Below are 24,148 nucleotides of genomic sequence, written 5' to 3'. Positions count from 1 at the left end.
CATTTATACAACTTTAGTGGTAACTCTATAACCATTATATATATATAGTCAATTACTCTCTACTTCATCATGAGATAATGTTCTCCCATAATATAATGTCCCCCCAAAGTCAGACATTTAAAATCTCCAGGCAACCCCCCCCCCTTTTTCTTAATTTTAGTGAGAAGAGGGGAGGCAGACAGGTACCTGCATGCACCAGGACCAGGATCCACCTGGGAAGCCCAGAGGGTGATGCTCTGTCCATATGGGACTGTTGCTCAGCAACCAAACCTTTTTTTTTTTTTTTTTTTTTTTTTAGTGCCTGAGTGGGGAGCCATCCTCAGAGCAGGCCAACTCAAACCAATCAAGCCATGGCTGCAAAAGGAGAGAGGGAGAGGTGGAGAGACAGAGAGAAAGGAAAGGGGTGGAGAAGCAGATGGTCACTTCTCCTGTGCGCCCTAAGAATCTAACCCAGAAGATCCACATGCGGGGTCAACGCTCTACCACTGAGCCAAAAAAAAAATCTTTTAAAGACAAGCCTGTCCAGTGGTGGCGCAGTGGATAGAGCATCCACTTGGGAATCTGAGGACCCAAGTTTGAAACCCTGAGGTGGCTAGCTTAAGTACAGACTCACTGGCTTGACCCCAAGGTCATTGGCTTGAGCCAGGGGTCAATGGCTCAGCTGGAGCCCTCCCCTCTCCACCCCCTCACTCCCGTCAAGGCACACATGAGAAGCAATCAGTGAACACTAAAGTGATGCAGCTACAAGTTGATGCTTCTCATCTCTCCCTGTGTGTGTCTCTCTTAAAAAATAAAATTTTTTCAAAAAAGAAATGACAAAATCTTTGCATAACATTTAATTTCCATAAAAGTTCACTATGAGTGAGCTCACAAGATCACTAGAGTCTGAAAAATAGGTACATTTTAATCTTAAATTATTCTGGAACAAAACAGCTAATTTCAACAGCTATAGGCCATTTATAATACTCTGGCCCTAATTAACAACTGACATAACCAAAATTTATAAAGAAAATTAAATGTATTTTCCAGGCTAACCATGGTACTTATCTGAAAGAAAAATTATGTGCATGAACAGTAATAAATCTTTCATTATGCCTTTCTTTAAAATTAAGGAAGTGAAATGGGAGGCATAGAAAAATGCAAAGGGAAGATTTCTGCTATGAAACTTGCACTTACACTTGTAGCCAGCCAGAAAGGAAATACTAAGTAAGGCTCCTAGCTGATTCTCAATTTTCTGGTAGCCTACAATTTGATTTTATAATCTCCATACCACAATGCTGTATTGTTCATAAATATAAATACCTTAAAAGTAAAATGGATTTCAGGGGGTGGGGGAGGGTGGAAGGGAATAGAGAGACAAATATATACCCCACATTGGTGGAATATAAAACTGAGACTCATGGACACAGATGAAAGGAAAGTAGTTAACAGGGGAAAGGGCTTGGGGGAAAAGGATTAAAGAGGGGCAAATATATGATGACCGGAAATGATTTGACTTCGGCTGATGGGCACACAACACAATGAACAGTTCAAATGCTATAGAGATGTTCACCTGAAACCTATGTACTGTACTCTTAGTGATCAATGTCACCCCATTAAATTCAATTTACAAATTAAAAAAAAAAAGGAAAATGTATTAAACTTAAACTGGGATGTTGTTTCTCCGGGGAGGGGCACTGACAACACTCTTGGAATTAAAACAGAATACGAGAAAGTGTCTGTCATAAAAACTAGAATGGGTAATGAATCACTGCTTGAAAGGAATTCAAAGAATGAAAAGAAAGCTGCCAAGTCATAGGACAGAAAGTCCAAAAATGCCATTTGCTGGTCAGGAATGCTGTACTAAAATATTCAAAACAAAAAATTTTAAGTGGAAAAATAAAAAAATAGGAAGTGCTGTTGTAGGTCATCAATGACAGCAATTAAAAGTATCCTGTTTGCCCAAATAACAAAACACAAAGAGGTCTATCACACAATCTGAAAGCAAAGACAACTTTCCTCTGATGACCAACTCCTTCTTGGGAATTCTTAAAAACTATGAATGCCATGAGAGAAAAGTATAAATCAGTGCTAAAATTGCCACACATAATATCGCAATGAGTTCCAGACTTCTCAGATTACTCTTAACAAGATAAAGATGAAATCACATTTATAAAGAAAATTAAAGTTTAAAAGTATACAAATTTATTCTAATGTACTATACACCAAAAATAGTGGTTTCTCGTGGAGAAAAGGGGAGTTCTAATGATACAATAGGGCACAGTTTCTGGTGTATGGTAATATTAGGCTTCTAGCTCATAATTGTGTAAATTGTTCAAATTGTGCAAATTCACTGTATACTTACAATAACATTATTTGTTCCTATAATTATATTTACATTTTTCTATAAAGCAGGGAGGAACTTGCTCTGGCCAGACAGATCAGTTGGTTATCATTCCAAAGCACAGAGGTTGCTGGTTTGATTCCCGGTTAGGGCACAAACAGGAACAAATCTAAGTTCCTGTCTCTCTTGCCCTCTCTTCCTTTCCTTCTAAAATCAATCAATAAATAAAAATTTTTAAAAAAACCAACAAAACCATGTCCAGTTGGCTCAGTGTTAGAGTGCTGGCCCAGAGTATGGATATCCCGGTTTTGATTGCCGGTCATGGCACACAGGAGAAGCAACCATCTGCTTCTCCACCCCTCCTCATCCTCTCTCTCTCTTCCACTCCCACAGCCATGGCTCAATTGATTTGAGTGCATCAGGCCCAGGTGCTGAGGATGGCTTCCTGGAGGCTCTGCCTCAGGCACTAAAAATGCTTGGTTGTGAGCATGGCCCCAGATAGGCAGAGCATCGGCCCCAGATAGGCAGAGCATCAGCCCCAGATGGGGGTTGCTGGGTGGATCCTGGTCAGGCACATGTGGTAGTCTGTTTATTTCTCCTCTCAACTTGGAAAAAGAAGAAAAAAAACCCAGGGAGGGTAAAAAAGGACATTTCTCCCTCAGGATATAAAACATATTACTGCCCTGGCCAGATGGCACAGTTGGTTCAAGTATCGTCCAAAAGCACAAAGATTGCTGGTTTGACTACCAGTCAGCGCATATACAGGAGTAGCTCAATGTTCTTATCTCTCTCTCTCCTTCCCTCTCTCACTAAAATCAATAAATAAAAATTTAAACAAAAGAATTTTAAAAAACTAAAACATCACTGCAAAAACATTTTAAAATTATATTCAGTGGAGTGTCAAGATTAAAAATTACAGGTTTCCAGTGAGAAATAGAAAGTTGATATAGAGAAGAATTACAAAGTTCCCTGAAAGCTATCAATAGATAAATCTCCCAAACACACACACCTTTATCAGGAGGAAAAAATCTTGGTATCTACCTCTATAATACAAGCTATGCCAAATAAAGCATTATTTCATTTTATTTATGAAATACATTACTCTGGGTACTAATGGAAAGTATATACAAACTGCACACTGTTTTCCTTAAACTTCTGACCAATTAAAAAAAGTATAAAAGCCTGACCTGTGGTGGCGCAGTGGATAAAGCATCGACCTGGAAATGCTGAGGTCGGTTCAAAACCCTGGGCTTGCCTGGTCAAGGCACATATGGGAGTTGATGCTTCCAGCTCCTCCCTCCCTTCTCTCTCTCTGTCTCTCCTCTCTCTCTCTCTCTCCCCCCCTCTCCTCTCTAAAATGAATAAATAAAAAAAATTAAAAAATAAAAATAAAAAAAGTATAAGAAAACTAGTAAAGAGAGTAAATAAGTGCCAGAATAGTCAGCAACAGGTTATTTCCTGAACCATTTCAGTGCCATTTTACAAATCAACTCACCCCTTTATGGAGTAGCTGAATTCCAGTAGAAATTAAAGGTATAAATTATGCTGGCCTTGGCTGGTTGGCTCAGTGGTACAGCACAGGCCCAGCGTGTGGAAGTCCCAGGTTCGATTCCCCATCAGGGCACACAGAAGATGTGCCCATCTGCTTCTCCACTCCTCCCCCTCCTGCTTCTGTCTCTTTTCCTCCCCTCCTGCAACCCTGCAACCGTGACTTGATTAGAGCGAGTTGGCCCCAGGCGCTGAGAATGGCACCATGGCTTCTGCCTAAGGCGTTAAAAATGGCTCTCGCTGCAACAGAGAAAGGGCCCCAGATGGGCAGAGCACTGCCCCATAGAGGGCTTACAGGATAGATCCCAGTCAGCACGCATACAGGAGTCTGTCTCTGCCTCCCCTCCTCACTAAAAAAATAAAAAGTATGAATTATATCCCAATCCCCTTTTAATTCTCATCCCAAACCAAGGAAGAAGGAAATTTCATCACATCATGTTCTTCTGCAATTCTTTTTATGAGACCCCAAGAAAAGGACACACATCTTTTCAAATATTTACTATGGTTTCACATCGAAATTAATGTCTTTTCTTCCTAGCATTAATGCAATCATACTTGTAAAACAGCAGAAAATGTCAAAAAATGGCTCTGGAGCCATCAGTTTTAAAATGTAAATAAATATCTCACTTTTTAGAATGATTATTTTAAGATCTTGAATAATTATTTCATAAGGGAAAAAAATCACACCTTCATAAACAATAGGAAGTTTTGGTATTAAAAACACCCTCACTAGCATTGATACCCTCACTAATGGTCACCTGGAATTCTTATTCATTATGAAATTTCAGAATATGCCCTACGTTGCCATGCTGTCTTAACAGCTGAAGAAAGGTAATGTGATTCTAGTAACTTGAGTCCTGGAACTACCAATTAGCACTTTTTCATTAAGTAGATTAGAAACATGACGTTCAGCTGTGTATTACTCTAGTTAATAAAGGAAACAATTTAAGCATAAATCCTAAATTGTGGATCTTAGAAGTTTACTTCTCGCTTGACCTGTGGTGGCGCAGTGAGTAAATCGTCCACCTGAAATGCTGAGGTCTCTAACGTTAGAGATCCCAGGTCAAGGCACATATGAAAAGCAACTACTACAAGTTTATGCTTCCTGTTCCTCCCTGCCCCTTCTCTTCCTAGTCTCTCTCAAAAAAACAAACAAAAAAAAACCCCTTTACTTCTCTAATTATATAATATCTACCAAAATAGTTTTTCTCTTTATAGCCTCTTTAGCAATTTCACATTTTGTCCATTCAAGAAAAAAAAATTGCTTCATTTAGTCCTACTAAATTCTGGGGTATGGTAAAAGAATAGTTCAAATTTTTGCTGGCAAGAAAAGAAATTATAAAACAATGTTTTGTACAGAATAAGCTTTATTATTCTTAATTTATAAAGTACTCTTAGAAGTCAATCAGAAAGCAAATACTAGGGCAAGTTATATTAAACATGTCAAAGAATAATCTAAGAAACAGTATTAATATTCTTTAAAATTTAGGATGAAAATAAACAATATCAAATATAAACCTTTAAAATGTAAAGATAAAACATAAAGCAATGAGAACATAAAGGATTGTTTAACAGAGTTAAGACAAGCAGCAATTTGACGAAAACATTTAGATTCTCACCTTATACCAATACCAGATGATGTTAAAACTTAAATTTATTTAAATCTAACTTAAAAAAACTAAAGAAATAGTATTAAGTCAATACTGTTTATTTATTACATTTCTAAAGCAGGTATTTCATAAGATTAGTAGTACAAAATCAGGCCAAAAGACTTAATTTTAAAATTGTTTATCTTAAAAATTCACAAAAGAAATATATCTATTAAGCATTAAATAATGTTTCACCTCAATAGTAATCTAAGAAAAAAAGTGGTATGACTCACATCCTATTAAGTTTTTATAAATAGTATTTAATGTTGAGGTATAGAGCAACAGCCACTTCAATGTAAACACAAATTGATACTTTTTTTTTTTTTTAACTGAGAGAAAAGGAGATAGTGACAGACCCGCATGCACCCTAACCCAGATCCATCCAGCAACCCCTGTCTGGGGCTGATCCTGGAATCAACCAAGCTTTCCTCAGTGCCTGAGGCTGACATCAGAACCAATCAAACTGCTGACTGTGAAAGAGGGATAGCAGGGGTAGAGGGAGGGGAAGAAGCAGATGGTCACTTCTGTTGCGTGCTCTAACCAGGGGTCGACCAGGATGTCCATATGCTGGGCCAACACTCCATCCACTGAGCAAACCAGCCAGGACACAAATTGATACTTTTTATAAATATTGTGAAAATGGGTTGCAAAAGCTTTTAAAATGTACCTAGATAATAATATATACTATATATAGGAAATCTGTATAAATGTTCTTCACACTGTCATTTATTTATACATGCAAAAAGTTAGAATAGGGGAATGATACATCTATACATGGAACATCATACATCCATTTATAACGATTATTAAGACCGACTGTGGCCTGACCTGTGGTGGCACAGTGGATAAGCATCGACCTGGAATGCTGAGGTCACTGGTTCAAAACCCCAGGCTTACCTGGTCAAGGCACATATGAGAATTGATACTTCCTGCTCCTCTCTCCTTCTCTCTTTCTTTCTCTTTCTCCCACCTTCCCACCCTCCCTGCTCTCCTCTCTAAAATGAACAAACAAAATATTTTTTTTTAAAAAGGCCCACTGTGAAAACATTACCTAGTATTATGTTAAAAAGCAGGACATAAAATTCAATACATATTTCATCTACAAGTACGTAAAACATGTATATTTTAAATGGAAGAAACATATCAAAATGTTAATATAGTTATATTAATTCCCAAATACTGAAATCCTCAAACCAGCCATCAAAAAACATTAAAACACAAACACATACCCCTCTAATACCTCTAAATAAAAATCCACTATAATTTCAAATATTTCTCACCTCAGGACACTTGAGTGTGCTGATGATAAAAATTCAACATCAAGGTTCAAACTACAGAAATGAATCATGCAGACTGGACATTTACTAATTTTAATTATCTGCTTTGAAAATGTGTTCAACAATAAATATTCTAGTCTTTAGACAATTGGTTAATTATTAGTAATATCAAATATTAAATGTAATAGAGCCTTACTTGGAAGGTAATCCCTTGAATTATTAAATAAGTAACTAAGTAGATAAGGCAATAAAATTAAACAAAGGAAATTCTCTACACAATAGCATGATTTTTATTTGGTATCACCAGATGAGTCCTGTAAAGAAATTTTCTAGAATTGAAACACATTAACAAAGCTATGAAAATGTTTACTCTTATAACAGTCTTTTAAATGACACCAATATCTTAATTCCTTAAACACAGTACATACGATAAAAGTTTATTTATGATTGAGGTCATCATTGTGATACATCATGTACTAATTGGAATTCACTGAAAAATTAATGATTATAAGACTGTATATCTCCTGTAATGGCCTTACAACACTATTAACTTCTATAGTTCCATCTTCTTTTTAATAGCTCTTCTTCCTTTTCCCTTGAAATAAGATGACAGACATTTCAGCTGTCAGTGTGCCTAACTCCAATGTCCAATTCTGTGGATTATAATCTGTAAACTAAAAAAAAAAAAAAAAAAATCAAATGACCAACCCTGTTATGGCTGCAAAATTTAAAATTTTTATTCCAAGTAGTAGTTTCTGAATGAAGACCATAGGATGATTGTTCTTGGTTATATTTATTTTGAAGGCTCAAGATCCCTGTTGTTTCAAGTAGCTGGCATCACTAGAACTCAAAATGTCCTTGAATTACTATTAAATATACTGAAATTCCAAAAATAATTAACTGAATACATACATGACGTATCCTCAGGGAAAATTAACTCACTTGTTTTGATAAAACAAAAATTACCTACATAAGAAAAAACAGCTAAAAAGAAAAGGGGGAAAAAAATAGAGAGAGGTAAGAAGGACAAGTTCAAATAAAATAACAAATCCATATTCCATGGTTTTAAAAGTCAAGGCTATAAGTTTGGGAAATATTTACCAACAGTGTTTTTTAAAATATAATTACAATGGTTATCAGAGTATTAAATACAGAAATTTGCACCATAGGTGTACATTTATATTAAATTCTACTTTAGAAATGAAAAATTCTAGCAAATATTCTTTGTAGTTAAATCCAGATTGAATTTTCATATAAAATTAATTTTTTAAAGCACCTGCAACGTACATTTTTTGAAGTTTCTTGTCAAGTAATTTACTGTCATCTCTCTCAGACACTGATTCAGGAAGAGGTAAGAAATAAAATTAATATTCTTGATATAATTAATACATAACATAGGTATTACACTGTATAGTTTGTAATTATAAAATTACAAGTTTATAGAAATTAGTGCTGTGTTCAACCAAGAGAAAATAAAATCTAAGTGAGAATAATCAGTATTATGTCATCACTTAATTTTCTGATTATTGAAGCTAGTTGGCTGTCATAGATCACTTCTATGACCATAATTGAGAAAGAAAATAAATTTTTTTTTCAAAGTTCAGAGCATAAGGATACTCGTTTATTAATGAAAACAATTATTAAGTTTACACATACTTTAGATAAAGTATGATAAACACTCTGTAAATATTTGTGAAAAACTACACATTACAAAAATTGAAAGAGTATTCCTAGAGGTGAACAATTTAGAAAGCAAATATTACATAACAGTAATTTTATATATTTAGAGATGATTTGTCTATTACTTTCTCAGATTCTTCTCATCACTTTATTTCAACCACATCAACTAATGTTCATCCAATCTATGGCAACTATGATGATACTTCAGAATTTTTAATAATCTGCCACCATATTTGCCTTAAAGAGCACCTGAGAAAAGTACTTAAAACTTACAATGTTCCTGTCTCACGTTAATCAAAGTAAAAATAATAAAGATGCCCTTCATAGTGACAAAAACCAAATTTCTAAGTCAACAAAAACAGCATCTCCAGTTGGATTTTCTTCATACATTGTGATTTGCAATGACCTCAGTCTTTCATGGAAAAGTTGATATTATATACAAGAGTTCATATAATATATATATATTTGTATTTTTCTGAAGTGAGGAAGGAGGGGGGCGCCAGAGAGACAGACTCCCGCATGCCATGTGCACTAAGGGGTGATGCTCTGCCCATCTGGGGCGTTGCTCTGCTGCAACCAAAGCCATTCTAGTGCCTGAGGTGGAGGCCATGGAGCCATCCTCAGTGCCTGGGCTAATTTTGCTCCAATGGATCCCTGGCTGCAGGAGGGGAAGAGAGAGATTGGGGGGGGGGGGGAAGGTGGAGAAGCAGATGGGTCACTTCTCCTGTGTGCCCTGACCGGAAATCGAACCCGGGACTTCCACATGCCAGGACAACACTCTACCACTGTGCTAACCAGCCAGGGCTGGGAAAATAAATTCTCCTGATTAAGTTTCACTCAAGCAAACTCAAATCATGAAAGATACATTTCTCTTCCTTGAATTTTCTCAGTATATTTCTTCCCAGTACCTTAAATAATTTAGTCTGTACCAGTCTGTAAGACCGGTAATTCCCAAGATCCACTACCAAAAGAAGTTTATAAAACAAAGTTGTTAGAATAAGGAACGTATTTTATTGTGAGGATCAGATGCACAGAAAACTACAAAAGGCCCAATTACCAAGCACAACTTTGCAGATACCTTTGCACAGGTCATTATAGTTGTGACCTTTGAATCCATTGTAATTTTTACAATTTCCTATTGTTACAAGTATCATTCAATTAAATAATTATATATTATTACTTATATGTCAATTATATATTAAATAGTCAAGTAATTCAACTAAATATAAATTTTAAAAATTGAATAAATAAAAGTATAATTTCAATCAAATATCAACCTCAATTGCTGACTTTCTATAACAGGTGATCATTGTTACCAAGCTATTTTAGGGGAGGACTGAAAACTGTCTTTAAAAATATCATTTAAGCCCTGGCCAGTTGGCTCAGCAGTAGAGCGTTGGCATAGCGTGCGGAGGACCCGGGTTCGATTCCCGGCCAGGGCACACAGGAGAAGCGCCCATTTGCTTCTCCACCGCTCCGCCGCGCTTTCCTCTCTGTCTCTCTCTTCCCCTCCCGCAGCCAAGGCTCCATTGGAGCAAAGATGGCCCGGGCGCTGGGGATGGCTCTGTGGCTTCTTCCTCAGGCACTAGAGTGGCTCTGGTCGCAACATGGCGACGCAGGATGGGCAGAGCATCGCCCCCTGGTGGGCAGAGCGTTACCCCATGGTGGGCGTGCCGGGTGGATCCCGGTCGGGCGCATGCGGGAGTCTGTCTGACTGTCTCTCCCCGTTTCCAGCTTCAGAAAAATGAAAAAAATATATATATATCATTAAAGAGGGAAAATTACACCTGACCAGACGGTGGCACGGTGGATAGAGCATCAGACTGGGACACAGAGGATCCAGGTTCGAAACCCTGAGGTTGCCAGCTTGAGCACGGGGTCGCTGGCTTGAACGTAGGTTCATAGACATGATCCCATGGTCGCTGGCCTGAGCAAGGGGTCACTTGCTCTGCTGTAGCCCCCAGGGGTCAAGGCACATATGAGAAAGCAGTCAATGAACAACTAAGGTGCAACAAAGAATTGATGCTTATCTCTCTCCCTTTCTGTCTGTCCCTATCTGTCTCTCTCTCTCTCTGTCACAAAAAAGAAAAAAAATTGCTTCAAATACTGATTCCAAATTTTGGTCAAACCCAGGTTACCCTTCAGTAATCATTGTGAGCTTTCCTATTTTTGGATCACGCTCTGTCAACTTTCTACCATCCTCCTTGTCTGCAACTTCTCCAATTTCATTTCAGTGTCAACCTATACACTCCCATGTCTCCTCTTCCCCTTTCCCATATCACGCCTCTCAAACTAACTTTTTTTTAACTTACAAATTTGAGAAGAACACAGAGGGGCGGAGAGATAGAGAAGGAAACATCATTTTGTTGTTGCACTTATTTATGCATTCATTGGTTGATTCTAGTACATGCCCTGACCAGGGATCGAACCCACAATGGGGGTGAGACTCCAACTGAGCAATCTGGCCAGGGATCAAATATAACTTTGATTAACTATAACCAATATTCCTACCTGAACTATTACAATAGAAAAACCAAACTGCCCAAGAAGAGCAGGTTTTTATGTTACAGGCCTAATAAATAACATTGCTGGTAAGTTTAGGAGGAAAAATACAACCACTCTCCTATTAAGCTCACTACATTTAACAGTCATAACTATTACTTTCATTGAGCTCATATCTTAAAACTTCTGGAAAACTCCTGTACACATACTTGGACTATAGTTTCAAGTATGTAATTATTATGAAATACAGATATATGAATTTAAGGATAAACAGAGAATATTAAACATAAAAATGCAAATCCCAAGTCATAAGATACTTAAGTACTATTTTATATGAACTTTATTTTAACAAAGCTACCAACAAAGTAAATCTCTAATGCAAAATAATAATACTATCATTCAAGCTATTTTCACAAAACTACACCACTTAAAATCTGTACAAACAAAAAAATTAACTTTAAAAAAAAAAAGAAATAGAGGCCCTAGCCAGCTGGCTCAGCAGTAGAGCATCAGCCTGGCATTTGGAAGTCCTGGGTTTGATTCCTGGTCAGTGCACATAGGAGAAGCGACCATCTGCTTCTCCACCCCTCCCTCTTCCCTCTCCCCCTCTTTCACCTTCCTGCAGCCATGGCCCATTCCAGCAAGTTGGCTCCAGGCGCTAAGGATGGCACTACAGCCTCACCTCAGGTGCTAAAATAGCTCCATTGCTGAGAAACTGAGCTATGGCCCCCAGATGGGTGCAGCAATAGCCCCAGATGGGCAGAGGGACAGCCCCATAGGGGGCTTGCCAGATGGATCCTGGTTAGGGTGCATGCAGGAGTCTCTCTGCCTCCGTCTCTCAATAATAAAAAAAAAATGCATATGAGTCAAGACAGCAGGGATATATCACTAAATAAAAACTTTAAAATTAGAGATAAGGCCTTGTGACAATGGAAGCAGAGACTGGACTGACACAGCCACCATCAAAGGGAGCCAACAGATGCAGGCAGCCTCTAGAATCTAGAAAGAGGCAAAGAAAGGATTCTCCACTGGAACCACTAGGAGCAACCACCCCTGCTAACATCCTGACTTTTGATCAGCTAGATTGATTTTGGACTTCTGATCTCCAGATTTATAAAATAATAAACTGTGTTTCTTCAGCCACTTGGTAGTTTGTTACAGCAGCAAAGGAGGCTAATATACATGGCTACAGTGTTGCTCATGGGAATTCAATCAAACCAGCTACATCCACCAAATCAAGCTTCCCATCTTTTTGTCTATGCCCTGCAAACTATATTTTTAAGTGGTGGGAAAGGATCAAAAGAATAATATTTAATAACATTTCATGACACATAAATTCAATGTCCAAAAATAAATTTTCGATGGGGCTCAGAAAAAAATTTTGAGTAGGAAAAATTTTACTGATTACTTATGTTGAGATAGTGTATCTTAAAACCAATACCCTCCACTTCCTTATCTTCGTTGAAACAAACTAACTGGCCCTGGCCGGATAGCACAATAGATAAAAGCATCCTCCTAGCACACTCATGCACCAAAGAAGCAGGTTCCATGCCTGGTCAAGGGACCTAGCAGATTTAGTGCACATCTAAATACATAACTACTAAGTGAAAAGAGATGATGCTTTTCTCGCTGCTTCTCTCCCATCCCTCTCAAATGGAAAAGTTAAAGGAAAAAAAAAAAAAAAGCCAATACATGGTAAATATCTGAAATAACACAGCTACCGCTAGTAGTAGTCAGAGATTTAAGACAGGGGAAGGCAAGCCACCACCCTCTATTGGTTGGAGCATCATCCCAAAGCGCAGTTTGCCTGTACCATCCCTTGTTGGGGCGCATGGAGTATATTCTTCTCTCTCTCTCTCCACTGCCCTCTTCTCCCTCCCCCTCCTCTCGCTAAAATCAATAAATAAAAATTTAAACAAAAATAAGACTGGGGAAGGCAACTTGGTAGAGGAGCCTTGATACTATACACTTCTCTGCATTAAGTGTAAAAGCAAATACCACTTTCGTAGTTTAAAAAAATTATGGATGGATTACCTATTTATATGATTAGTTTTGTAATTAACTCCCCACACAGAAAACTAAATTAATGCAAAGGATGCTCAAGAATTTAAAAAGTCTACTGTAAATTCATTTTTGATAAGACATGAGTTGGAGAAAAATTAATTTGATGTCTAACTCATTTAATAAAAACTGAACTCAAACACTGTAACAAAAGTTTATGGAGAAAAGTCTGCTTTTAATTAAAAATCTGACTTAAAACATCCCACTATTACCTTAACTATTTAACCTAAAACATCCCTGAACATTAAAGATGGCAACCTCGTTACACAGTAATCAAAATCTTATCGGTAATTATGAATAAAAAGGGCAGGTACATACAAAGAAGATTAAAAGAACAATTTTATTCTGACATCGGGTTTTGTCAGAGACAAAACTGTCAAAACTTATTGTAAATACAAAGATAAAGTAATGAGGAAAGTATCAATGCCCAAATAAATGGGAGTAAATGATGCCCAGAGAAGAAATGAAAGGCGCTGTTTCAGCTTCTGAGAATGGCCAGTGGAGAAGGTACCGCAGCAGAAACAAGAGACAAAATTATAGGGTCTGGAATTCTTTACAAAATGGCAACAAGGAGAAAAACTGAAAAGAACGTTTGAAAGTAAGAGGAACAGTATCCAATGGAATCGGCCCGTCTGCGCGAGCACTGTTTCAGAGTTCCAGTGAGTTGGGACGGGGGTGGAACTATTACTGCGCGGGGGAGAAGGTGCTCGGGCTGACGGATGCATACATACTGCAGGTGGCGGAGCGCCCGCAGGGGGGTAGGGAGGAAGACCGTATTGCCTCAATGGGGTCAATGAATTCCCTTAAAGACTATAGAAAGCTGACACAGCACTTCTCCCAGCACGGGGATACTCGCTCCCGGCCCCTCCCTAACAACTTGCCTTGTAGAAAGAGTTGCGGGTCCCAGGCCCCCGGAACCCAAGGCTCCGCCATCCAGGACAACTGCTCTGCCAACAAGGTCCCGCGAGAATTGAGGGATCTCGCGATACAAACCCACCAGCATCTCGCGAGTTTCCCCTACAACAACATGGCGGCACAGGAAAATCAGTGGTTCAGCAGTTAAAAAAGTGCTTCATTAATGACTGAAGAACAGGTAAAAAAAAAACAAGTCTCTTCCGCCTTACATTTCTCACCTTGTTTCCCCTAGTATAAAAGAAAAGTAGCAAACACCACTAAAACCTCTGATAACCAGTTACACTACACACACAGCATCCCTCTGCTTTAGCCAGCCTGTCACGTGGATGCACATTTTCGGCGTGCATTCCCGTCACGTGGGCCTCAAAAGAGCGCGCGCATCAGTCGCTCCCCCGCCCTCTTTCGCCCGCGCACGCGTGCGCGCGCACCCCCGCCCCACGTGGGGGCTTCGTCGCCGTTGCCGCCGCCGCCGCCTCCGCCGCCTCCTATCCCACCCCCCAGCACTATCCTCGAAATCCGGGTCCCAAAGCCGATGGTATCCCTGGTCCCCTCCTCCTCTCCCATTCTCCCTCCCCCGCGTCTGGCCTTCACCACGTGCCCCGAACGTTTGCTAACCTTTCTCGCGGGGCCGCTCGTTGCGGGCCACTCAGGGAGATGCCGCCCTCGTGGCCGCTCTCCGCCCCCGCCACAGGACTTGCTCGGGGGCCGCGGCCGCCGCAGGAAGCAGGACAGTGGGGCCGCGGCGCTTCCAGGTGGGTCCCCGCCTCCCGCTCCTGCCACTTCCCGCAGCACCAGCAGCTCCTTCCGGTCCCCTCCTTTCTCCTGGTCGTTGGGACGGGCGGCGGCGGCAGCAGCAGGCGCGCGCACTACACCGCCTGCTGGTAACTGCAGCGGATGCAACCTGGGTGGGCCGGGGGCCGCCAAGGTCCGCCCCGCGACCCGCCCCTGCCGGGGGGCGAGGATTGACCTGAGGGCAGAACCCAGTCCATCCCTTGCGATAGTCTTAACTGGGCCCTACGCTTGAAGGAAAGGTGTCCCAGTAACTCCACAGTTGGAAATCCGCTTCATCCTGTCCTATGTGGCCTCCTGAGACTGCTAAACCCTAGCTCCCTTAGCAGTGTGGTCTCAGGTTAGGAAGATATCTGTGTATTACATACGCTCCTGCCTACCTCATCCCCAACCACACGGCCCTCTCGCTCTCCCCTCCAGCTTTCCGCCTGTTCCTACAACACGCGGCCTCGATCCACTTAAGGACTTTGTGCTTGCTGTTCCCTCTGGCAAGAACACGTCCTCCAGATTTCTTTTAACTCATGGATGTTCAATGCATATTTCAAGTCCATTCTCATGTCAACATCTGAGGCTTCCCGGACAGCTGGAGCACACTTGCACTACCACTCTCGCCCTCTTAGGAGCTTTTATTTCTTTGTGAGTTATCACTTCCAGACCTCACGTGTCAGTCACCTGCTACCAAGTAGATCCTTAGAGGCAAGGAGTTTTCACTTTTGCTAACTGCTATATCCCAGGTGTGTGGCACAAAGCAGTGTTCAATAATTAGTTTATTGAAACAAAACGAACTGTATTGAGCATGTTGATAATTCCATTGACAGATTATTTATGAGCTGTGAAAAAGTTGAGCTAAATCTCCTTCCCTGTCTATACAGTTTAAAGATTATATTCCAAAAACATAGATTCCAGTGGTAGAAGCCATTTTAACTGAAGCTCTTCTGCAATTATCAAGCAGTGCTGCATTCCTTTTGTCTTTTTTGGCTTTGGAACTTTTTGTTCAGACAAGCAGATATAGGTGCCTTTTTTATTTTGCTAAAAAAGTTACTAAATGATTGCAATGGGTTTTTGTATTTGTTTTGGTTGAGAGTTCAACCCAAAACATTGGCTTCAAGACAAAGAGTGACCAGTAGATTTTTATATTAAACACATCAAGAACCTTTATTGAACTTAATCGGTTCCAGGCCCTAGTGGACTACAGGCAGAAATAAAACTACATTTTCCTAACTTGGACTATATGACTGTAGAGCCAAGTTCTATTTATAATAACTATAACAACTTCTTGAGTCGCGTGTCAAGCAATATACTATGTACTTTTTATACCTTATCCTATTTTAGACTTGCAACAGTCTGAGATAGATGCTGTTCTGTTAGTGGTGGGCACTGAAATGTTACTTCAGGAATGAAGGACTTATTACCCCAGTAGCCAGCAGTTTGCCCACAGACATCCATCAACTGTCAGTCCCCTTCTGGTATTGAATATATAATATCATCCCCTCCCAAGGGCACCACATCCAATGACTAGTCAACTCAGGGTTACAAACAGTACCTATCACAGGATTGTTGGAAGGCCCAGCTCTCTCATCCCAACTTGGGACAGTTCTGATGGATGATCCCATTTCCAGAACAACTTACACAGCTGGGGTACATACCATTAAGACTGCATCGCAGCTCAACTTCTCCTACTGCCCAAATCTTCCCTCTCACCAGTGATGACCCCCAAGAGCATTTCTTAATAAATCTGCACATTAATCAAAGTTGGGTTCCTAGTGAATCCAACTTGTGATACTATTGACATTTTTCTGATGAGAAAATAAGTATAGAGGGTTAAGAAACTTGCCCAAGTTTAAACTTAAATAAAGTTTAAACTTAAATACACAGAAATATAAAAGATTGCGGGAACAGAAAGGCTTGGGAAAAGCTTTTTACAAGGGTTGACATTTGAGTTACAGCGTGACTTTGCAAAGCACAGAAAAAAGACCATTTTCAGTTGAGGGAAGGGTGTGTGGGAATATGAGAGGGTAACTATAAGTAGCCCCAAGTGACTGGACCTATAGCAAACCCTAAAGGGGTGAGGGAAAAGACCAGTTCATTGATGATAAAAAGACAGTCAACCCTGGCCGGTTGGCTCAGCGGTAGAGCGTCAGCCTGGTGTGCAGGAGTCCCGGGTGCGATTCCCGGCCAGGGCACACAGGAGAAGCGCCCATCTGCTTCTCCCCCCCTCCTCCTCTCCCCTCTTCTTCCTCTCTGTCTCTCTCTTCCCCTCCCGCAGCCGAGGCTCCATTGGAGCAAAGATGTCGCGGGCGCTGGGGATGGCTCTGTGGCCTCTGCCTCAGGAACGAGAATGGCTCTGGATGCAACAGAGCGACGTCCCAGAGGGGCAGAACATCGCCCCCTGGTGGGCATGCCGGGTGGATCCCGGTCGGGCGCATGCGGGAGTCTGACTGCCTCCCCATTTCCAGCTTCGAAAAAATGAAGAAAAAAAAAAAGACAGTCAAGTACAGAAAATTATAGGCCAAGGGATAGGTATTCAGGAATAGAAAGGGATAAGAGACCCTCAGCTCTCCAGTTGAGAGAAAGAGCTTCCTTGCTTTTGGCAAAATGAACCATTCACTGCCGACCTCTTGGCAAAGGCCACTCTTGAAGTATAATATATATCCATGTATGGCCTTCCTTATTTTTCATCCAGGATCACAGAATACTGAAAATGAGAGGCTTAAGATCATCTATTTCAGGGGTTTGTACAATATTTTCTGAAGCCCTGGCATTCCTTCTACAGTCATATACCAGAACCAAGTACTTAAAAAAAGATGACCTGGGATTGCGCAACCCCTGACATTTCCCTCAGTCTTTTACCATGGCATGTAATGCAATGCCTTAAAATGTGCTTAGAAAACTATTCATGTAGTTCATTTCTTTCAACACTGTAGCTCCTGGCCTTGGTGCTGAAGCTGTAACCGTGCATAGGCCCTACTCTTACAGAACCAGTAGTCCAGGGAGGGAGGATGACATTCAAAAAAATAGGACTGGCCCTGGCCGGTTGGCTCAACTAGAGCGTCGGCCTAGCATGCGGAGGACCCGGGTTCGATTCCCAGCCAGGGCACACAGGAGAAGCGCCCATTTGCTTCTCCACCCCTCCGCCGCGCCTTCCTCTCTGTCTTTCTCTTCCCCTCCCGCAGCCAACGCTCCATTGGAGCAAAAATGGCCCGGGCGCTGGGGATGGCTCTGTGGCCTCTGCCTCAGGCGCTAGAGTGGCTCTGGTCGCAACATGGCGATGCCCAGGAGGGGCAGAGCATCGCCCCCTAGTGGGCAGAGCATCGCCCCCTGGTGGGCATGCCGGGTGGATCCCGGTCGGGCGCATGCGGGAGTCTGTCTGTCTCTCCCTGTTTCCAGCTTCAGAAAAATCCAAAAAAAAAAAAAAAAATAGTACCACAGATACATAAATTCAAACTGATAAGTAACATGAATGAAAAATGGAAATTACTGTAAGAATATGTCCATTATGCCCAAAAGTACGTCTACGTTTTTCAGATAGAAGGAAAAGGGAGGCCTTCCAAAGGAAATAATATTCAGGCTGAAGGAAACCTTAAGTATGTAACATTCAGCAGTTAGGCAAGAGTGGGAAAAAGATTCCACAGGCAGAGCAGTTGATGCAAAGCCCTCTGTGAAGATGAAACTAATACTAGCAATACAACTACCAGAAAGAAGCCACCACTTTTTCTATGGGAATATATAAAATCTGATGATGTATCCTATTTCTCTCGTATTTTCCCATGTCATTAGTTTTTTAAAACCCTCTGAGACAGTTATATAATTTACTTAACCATTTTTCTATCCGTGGGTATTCGGGCTGTTCTACTTTTGTAATGCATAAATTATTGGTTTACTGAATGTCCTTGTGTCTGAATATGTGTGGATATTTGGGGAATGAATCTATAATATCTGGGTACTAATTAAATTTGTGGATATATTAAGAGTTTAGGATTCCTAGAGTGAATAATCAGGAGACAGAGGTGAACACTGATGGCTATAAGGAAATATATACTACAGTAAAGGTCGGTTTAGGGGAGAAAAATGTTTTTCATTAGGCTATGCTGTTGGAAGTTAATACATCCATATAAAGCTACTTACAACCCAGCTGAATATATGTATCTGGGATGCAGGCTGTGGATCTAAGCTGGAGGTACAGATTTGTGAGTCTTCAAAATACAAATAATTGGAACCCTGGGTTTAGATTAGATTATCCAGGGATGCACAAAGAGAAAATGAAGAACAAAACCCTGAGAAACTGCCTGACCTGTGGTGGCGCAGTGGATAAAGCATCGACCTGGAAACACTGAGGTTGCCGGTTCAAAACCCTGGCTTGCCTGGTCAAGGCACATATGGGAGTTGATGCTTCCTTCTCCTCCTCCTTCTCTCTCTCTCTCTCTCTCTCTCTCTCCCCCCCCTCCTCTCTAAAATAAATAAATAAAATTTTTAAAAAAACAATCCTGAGAAACTCTGAAATTTTGAGGCAAGGAAAAAAGTGACAATAGAGGAGAAACAAGGGCCAGAATAGTAACACTGGAATAGAAGTATACTCACAGAAACCAAGGATGAGAAAATTTGAAAGAGGAAGTCATCAACGTTATTAGACAAATTTGTTATTAGACCTGTTTTGCGCCACACACTGTGTTAAGCCCTGGTGGTGAACAAGACAAATCCTTTTGGAGCTTACTGTCCAGTGGGAAGACATTGTTGTACACCATTAAAAAGGTCAATATATTTGGCATATTTTTAAAAATTATACCTTGTTACTAAAACACCTATATGGCTTAGGAAAAATTACTATAATAGGTAAAATGTATTTAAAATAACTAAAATGGCTGCCCTGGCAGAACAGCTCAGTTGTTTGGAGCGTTGTCCTGATGCACAAAGGCTACAGGTTCAATCCCTGGTCACGGCACAAGCAGAAGCAGGTTGGTGTTTCTGTCTCTCTTTAATATCAATAAATAAATTTTTTAATTCATTTTTTAGAGATGAGACAGACAGAGAGAGAGAAGGGAGGAGGAGCTGGAAGCATCAACTCCCATATGTGCCTTGACCAGGCAAGCTCAGGGTTTCAAACCGGCGACCTCAGCATTTCCAGGTCGACGCTTTATCCACTGCGCCACCACAGGTCAGGCCTCAATAAATAAATTTTTAAAAATAAAATAACTAAAATGAGAATATTCAGGCAAAAAGAAAATAGAAGAAAAATAATGCACAAAAACACATTTTCTAAGGTCCTGAACACTTGCTGAAAGCCTTCTGGCAGATGTTGTACTAAGAAAAAAACAAGATCAGTTATGACAGTCTGAGTATGCTTGGGATAACAAACCAGTTGCTCAGAGGAGGCATTACTATTCCTAGTACTAAAATCCAAGATACATTTTTATCCCATGGTTTCTCAAAATAAGGTTATGTAATAAATATAACAGAGTCTTAAACAGCATCCTTATAGTAAATCTGACATATATATTGGACTCTTTATTACAACCTCTCACAATCTAGACTGAAGGCAGTTTTCTAGACTTGGAAGGTGAAAAGCATAGCCCAGGTAAGAAACTCTTATAAAATCTGACTTATCACAAAGAAAGATTTCCAAACTCTTAAAATAATGAATGAATCATACATTCTTCAGATGATCCTCCATTCCTTCATAACCCTCCATTCAGTTAGTTGGTACAGTCTATATATAAAACTTTTTCACTGATCTCAACCTACCCCAGGAGCATCGAGTTAGTACTGGTTTCGACATTTACCACATCACAGCTCCAGAATTGCTTTCCTCTCTTTTTCCACAATTCATTTACAGGGTAAATAATATTTTGAAAAAGTTCCTCAAAATGAATGCTAGAATTAGAAAATCACCACTTTGCAACCTGTAATGAAATAACTGATTCAGGCAGTAATCATCAGTAGATAAAGCTTTTTTTCTTTTTTTTTTTTTTTGAGACAGGAAGGGAGATAAGAAGCATCAACTCATAGTTGTGGCACTTTAATTGTCCATTGATTACTTTTTATACGTGCCTTGACCAGGGGGCTCCGGCTTAGCCAGTAACCCCTTGCTCAAGCCAGTAACCTTGGGTTCAAGCCAGAGACCTTTGGGCTCAAGCCAGGCACCATGGCATCATTTAAATGATCCCAAGCTCAACCTGGCAATCCTGCATTCAAGCTGGTGAGCCTGTGCTCATGCCTGCAACCTTGGGATTTTGAACCTGGGTCCTCAGCATCCCAGGCTGACATTCTATCCACCAGTTTGATCCCTGATCAGAGCACATACAAGAACAGATTGATGTTCCTGTCTCTTTCTCTCTCTCCATATGTCTCTCTCTAAAATCAATAAAATAAACATTTTTTAATTGTATATTCTTTATATTATATATCCATCTATGACAAACGCTATTAATAAATATGACTGGCCCTGGCCAGTTGGCTCAGTGGTAGAGCGTCGACCTGGCATGCAGAAGTCCCGGGTTCGATTCCCGGCCAGGGCACACAGGAGAAGCACCCATCTGCTTCTCCACCACTCCCCCTCTCCTTCCTCTCTGTCTCTCTCTTCCCCTCCCGCAGCGAGGCTCCATTGGAGCAAAGTTTGCCCGGGCACTGAGGATGGCTCTGTGGCCTCTACCTCAGGCGCTAGACTGGCTCTGGTTGCAACAGAGCGAAGCCCCGGATGGGCAGAGCATCGCCCCCTGGTGGGCGTGCCAGGTGGATCCAGGTCGGGTGCATGTGGGAGTCTGACTGCCTCCCCGTTTCCAGCTTCAGAAAAATACAAAAAAAATAAATAAATAAAATAAATAAATAAATAAATATGACTAATACTATAATGTTTCAAAAGAATTCATTGGAAGATAATCATTCTGAATAAGAGCACTGATATGAAATTAAATTGACTTTGGAATATTGAGGTCACCAGTTCAAAGCCCTGGGCTTGCCTGGTCAAGGCACATACAACAAGCAATCAATGAGTAAGTAAAGCACTATGAGTGGATACTTCTCATGCCCCCATAAAATATTTCTTTTTATACTTTTTTGATTATCTCCTAAATGTCAGGGGTTATACTAAAGTCTGGTGATTCAGAGACAATATCATTCAATCCTTGAAGAAGATCATAGTATAATTACAAAGAAAACTAAAAACAATATAAATTTTTAAAAATTCAGAGAGACTTACTGGCTAATTAAGAAGCTTACCATTTCATTAAATATCAAAACTTTACAATAAATAGGACTTATTTTGCATACATTTGATTAAGAAATAACAGAAAGACATTAACATTAACACTTTATTCCCTATACTATATTTATCAAATAAATTCAACATCCAATTTACACATTTTAAAATCATTTTTATTGAACTAATTTTAACAACACTGTTTTAGTTAGTGGTAGATGCCCCCAACCAAAACAAAGCCATTGTGAATGCTATTCAACATACTCAAAGTACTCCAGTTTGGTTCTGCACTTGCAATATAGTTAAACTTTTGACATCACATAATCAAGCAAATAGTAGTGCACACTATAATCAAAGACTTTATGCATTTCATTAAAAAATCATTTTGCAAGTAGGTTTAGCTTTATAAACAATCTCATTGACACATTCCATACTTCATGCTCTCAAAATAAAAAGTGCCCTAAAACTAACTCTAAGTTTTTTCCTCATATTAATGAATACAATTCAGGGTTATAGGTAGGAATTGAAGTTTAATATTTTACAGTGTAAGAGGCATAAGTTACTGACATCTGCTGACACAAATTCAACTCAAACTAAATACATCCTTGATACATTCAAAAAAAACATTCTATAAATGTTAATATGCTAGTTTATATGCTGCAGTGCAAAAGAAGTGATATCTTAACAATTCCTGAGCTTTAAGAAATTAACATTTTTCTGACTACGACTCTTAATTTAAAATAGGCTCTTTATTATATGAAGCCATGTCAAAGCTACACAATTAAATTAGGTTTTGGGGGAACTGAAATGATTGGTCAGAGTTATGGTGGTTTAGGGTAATGAAAGAGTTTTCAAAGCAAAATTATTTACAAAACTACAAATGATACTGTGGATTTGCATACAGTATAAAGATCAAAGATAACCTACTGATTACCAAATGATCACAATTATCCCTCTTTCAAAAATATTACACTGAAAGATGATGATAAATTAAAGCATTAAATATACCAACCTGTATTTTTCCATAATGCCCAGTAAGAAGGAATAAGAGATAAAATATTAAAAATCAAGAAAATAAACATGCTTATAGGAATGTTTCTGCATGTATATGACAAAAGAAATGAAAATGATTTCTCATTAGAACACTCTATATCCTCACAATTACAGAGACCGAGTTTCTACTTCTATTTTTTCTTCTGCTTGTAGTATATCTGGGTCAACATGAACAACTGGAGGCCGTAGGATAACTTCAGGCCCTCCACCATATATAGACTGTAGAAAATTCCATGTTTCTTCTGAAATTTGACCAGAATCTGCTCCTAAAATTAAGGGTATATGGAAAGAATAATATTTACAAATCTACAAATTTATATTGCAAAAGCTTTCATGTACCCGCCTCATCCCCCAAGCATGCATCCTCGAGGAATAATGAAGAACTTTTGGAACATGAATCTTCAGACTACGAGGCCATATTGTTATAAGCTGTGACATTATGGTCTTTTTTTTTAAGATTTTATTTATTTTAGAGAAGAAAGAGAGAAAATGGGGAGGAGCAGGAAGTATCAACTCCTTTAAGTGCCTTGACCAGGCAAACCCTGGGTTTTGAACTAGTGACCTCAGCATTCCAGGGTGACGTTTTATCCACTGCACTACCACAGGTCAGGCCTATGTCTGTCTTAAAATTAAAAAGTTAGAAACCTTTTTGCCTAGCTCCTATCAACAGTTTAAAACCTTTTCTTAGATAAAAATTAAACACTGGCAGCTTTTCCACTATTTGTCCTACTTCATGATTGAATTACATCATTAAGCTGGGTAAAAAAGTGGCATAGATGACTAGTGATGGTATGTTCTTTTCTTTTTTTAAGATTTTATTTATTGATTTTAGAGAGAGGAGAAAGAGACAGAGAAAGATGGGAGTGATCAGGAAGAATCGACTCATAGTTGCTTCTCCTATATGCCTTGACCAGGCAAGCCAGGGCTCTGAACTGGTGACCTCAGCATACCAGTTCGATGCTTTATCCACTACGCCACCACAGGTCAAGTAATGATATGTTCTTAACAGTGACAAATTACTAACAAGGATTAAATGTTGTTAGTCAGACTTACCTTGCCTGAGCATCACATTGCCACATTTAGTGACCGCGATTTTAGTGTTATCAATAGGACCTGGAGGATCTAAGTTAAAAGGCAAAACAAATTATAAAAATGCATA

General features: G+C 39.8%; 2 protein-coding genes across 5 annotated transcripts in view; both read right to left on the bottom strand.

Moving 5' to 3' along the window:
• ZZZ3 (zinc finger ZZ-type containing 3) overlaps positions 1 to 14,708 on the bottom strand; it is a 118,681-nt gene extending 103,973 nt beyond the window's left edge. Inside the window, exons 1-2 of one of the 3 annotated variants that reach the window (XM_066268861.1) lie at positions 14,571 to 14,708; positions 13,922 to 14,057 (exon numbers count right to left, since the gene is read on the bottom strand). The gene's annotated coding sequence lies outside the window, so the exon portion shown is untranslated. Of the gene's footprint in view, positions 1 to 13,921; positions 14,058 to 14,173; positions 14,298 to 14,570 lie in introns of those variants that run through there. The other 2 variants (XM_066268862.1, XM_066268860.1) reach the window with 2 other exon arrangements.
• Positions 14,709 to 22,090: 7,382 nt separating this feature from the next.
• USP33 (ubiquitin specific peptidase 33) overlaps positions 22,091 to 24,148 on the bottom strand; it is a 57,489-nt gene continuing 55,431 nt past the window's right edge. For both annotated transcript variants that reach the window (XM_066268854.1, XM_066268855.1), the window contains exons 23-24: positions 24,043 to 24,111; positions 22,091 to 23,255 (exon numbers count right to left, since the gene is read on the bottom strand). In XM_066268854.1, coding sequence (XP_066124951.1) covers positions 23,098 to 23,255; positions 24,043 to 24,111 — 227 coding nt within the window. In that variant the 3' untranslated portion in view covers positions 22,091 to 23,097. The remainder of the gene's footprint in view (positions 23,256 to 24,042; positions 24,112 to 24,148) is intronic.

Source organism: Saccopteryx bilineata, chromosome 3 (genome assembly GCF_036850765.1).
Source record: "Saccopteryx bilineata isolate mSacBil1 chromosome 3, mSacBil1_pri_phased_curated, whole genome shotgun sequence".
Lineage (NCBI taxonomy): Eukaryota > Metazoa > Chordata > Mammalia > Chiroptera > Emballonuridae > Saccopteryx > Saccopteryx bilineata.
Note: the sequence above shows the minus strand (reverse complement) of the source record. Positions and strands in the feature narration are given on the sequence as shown.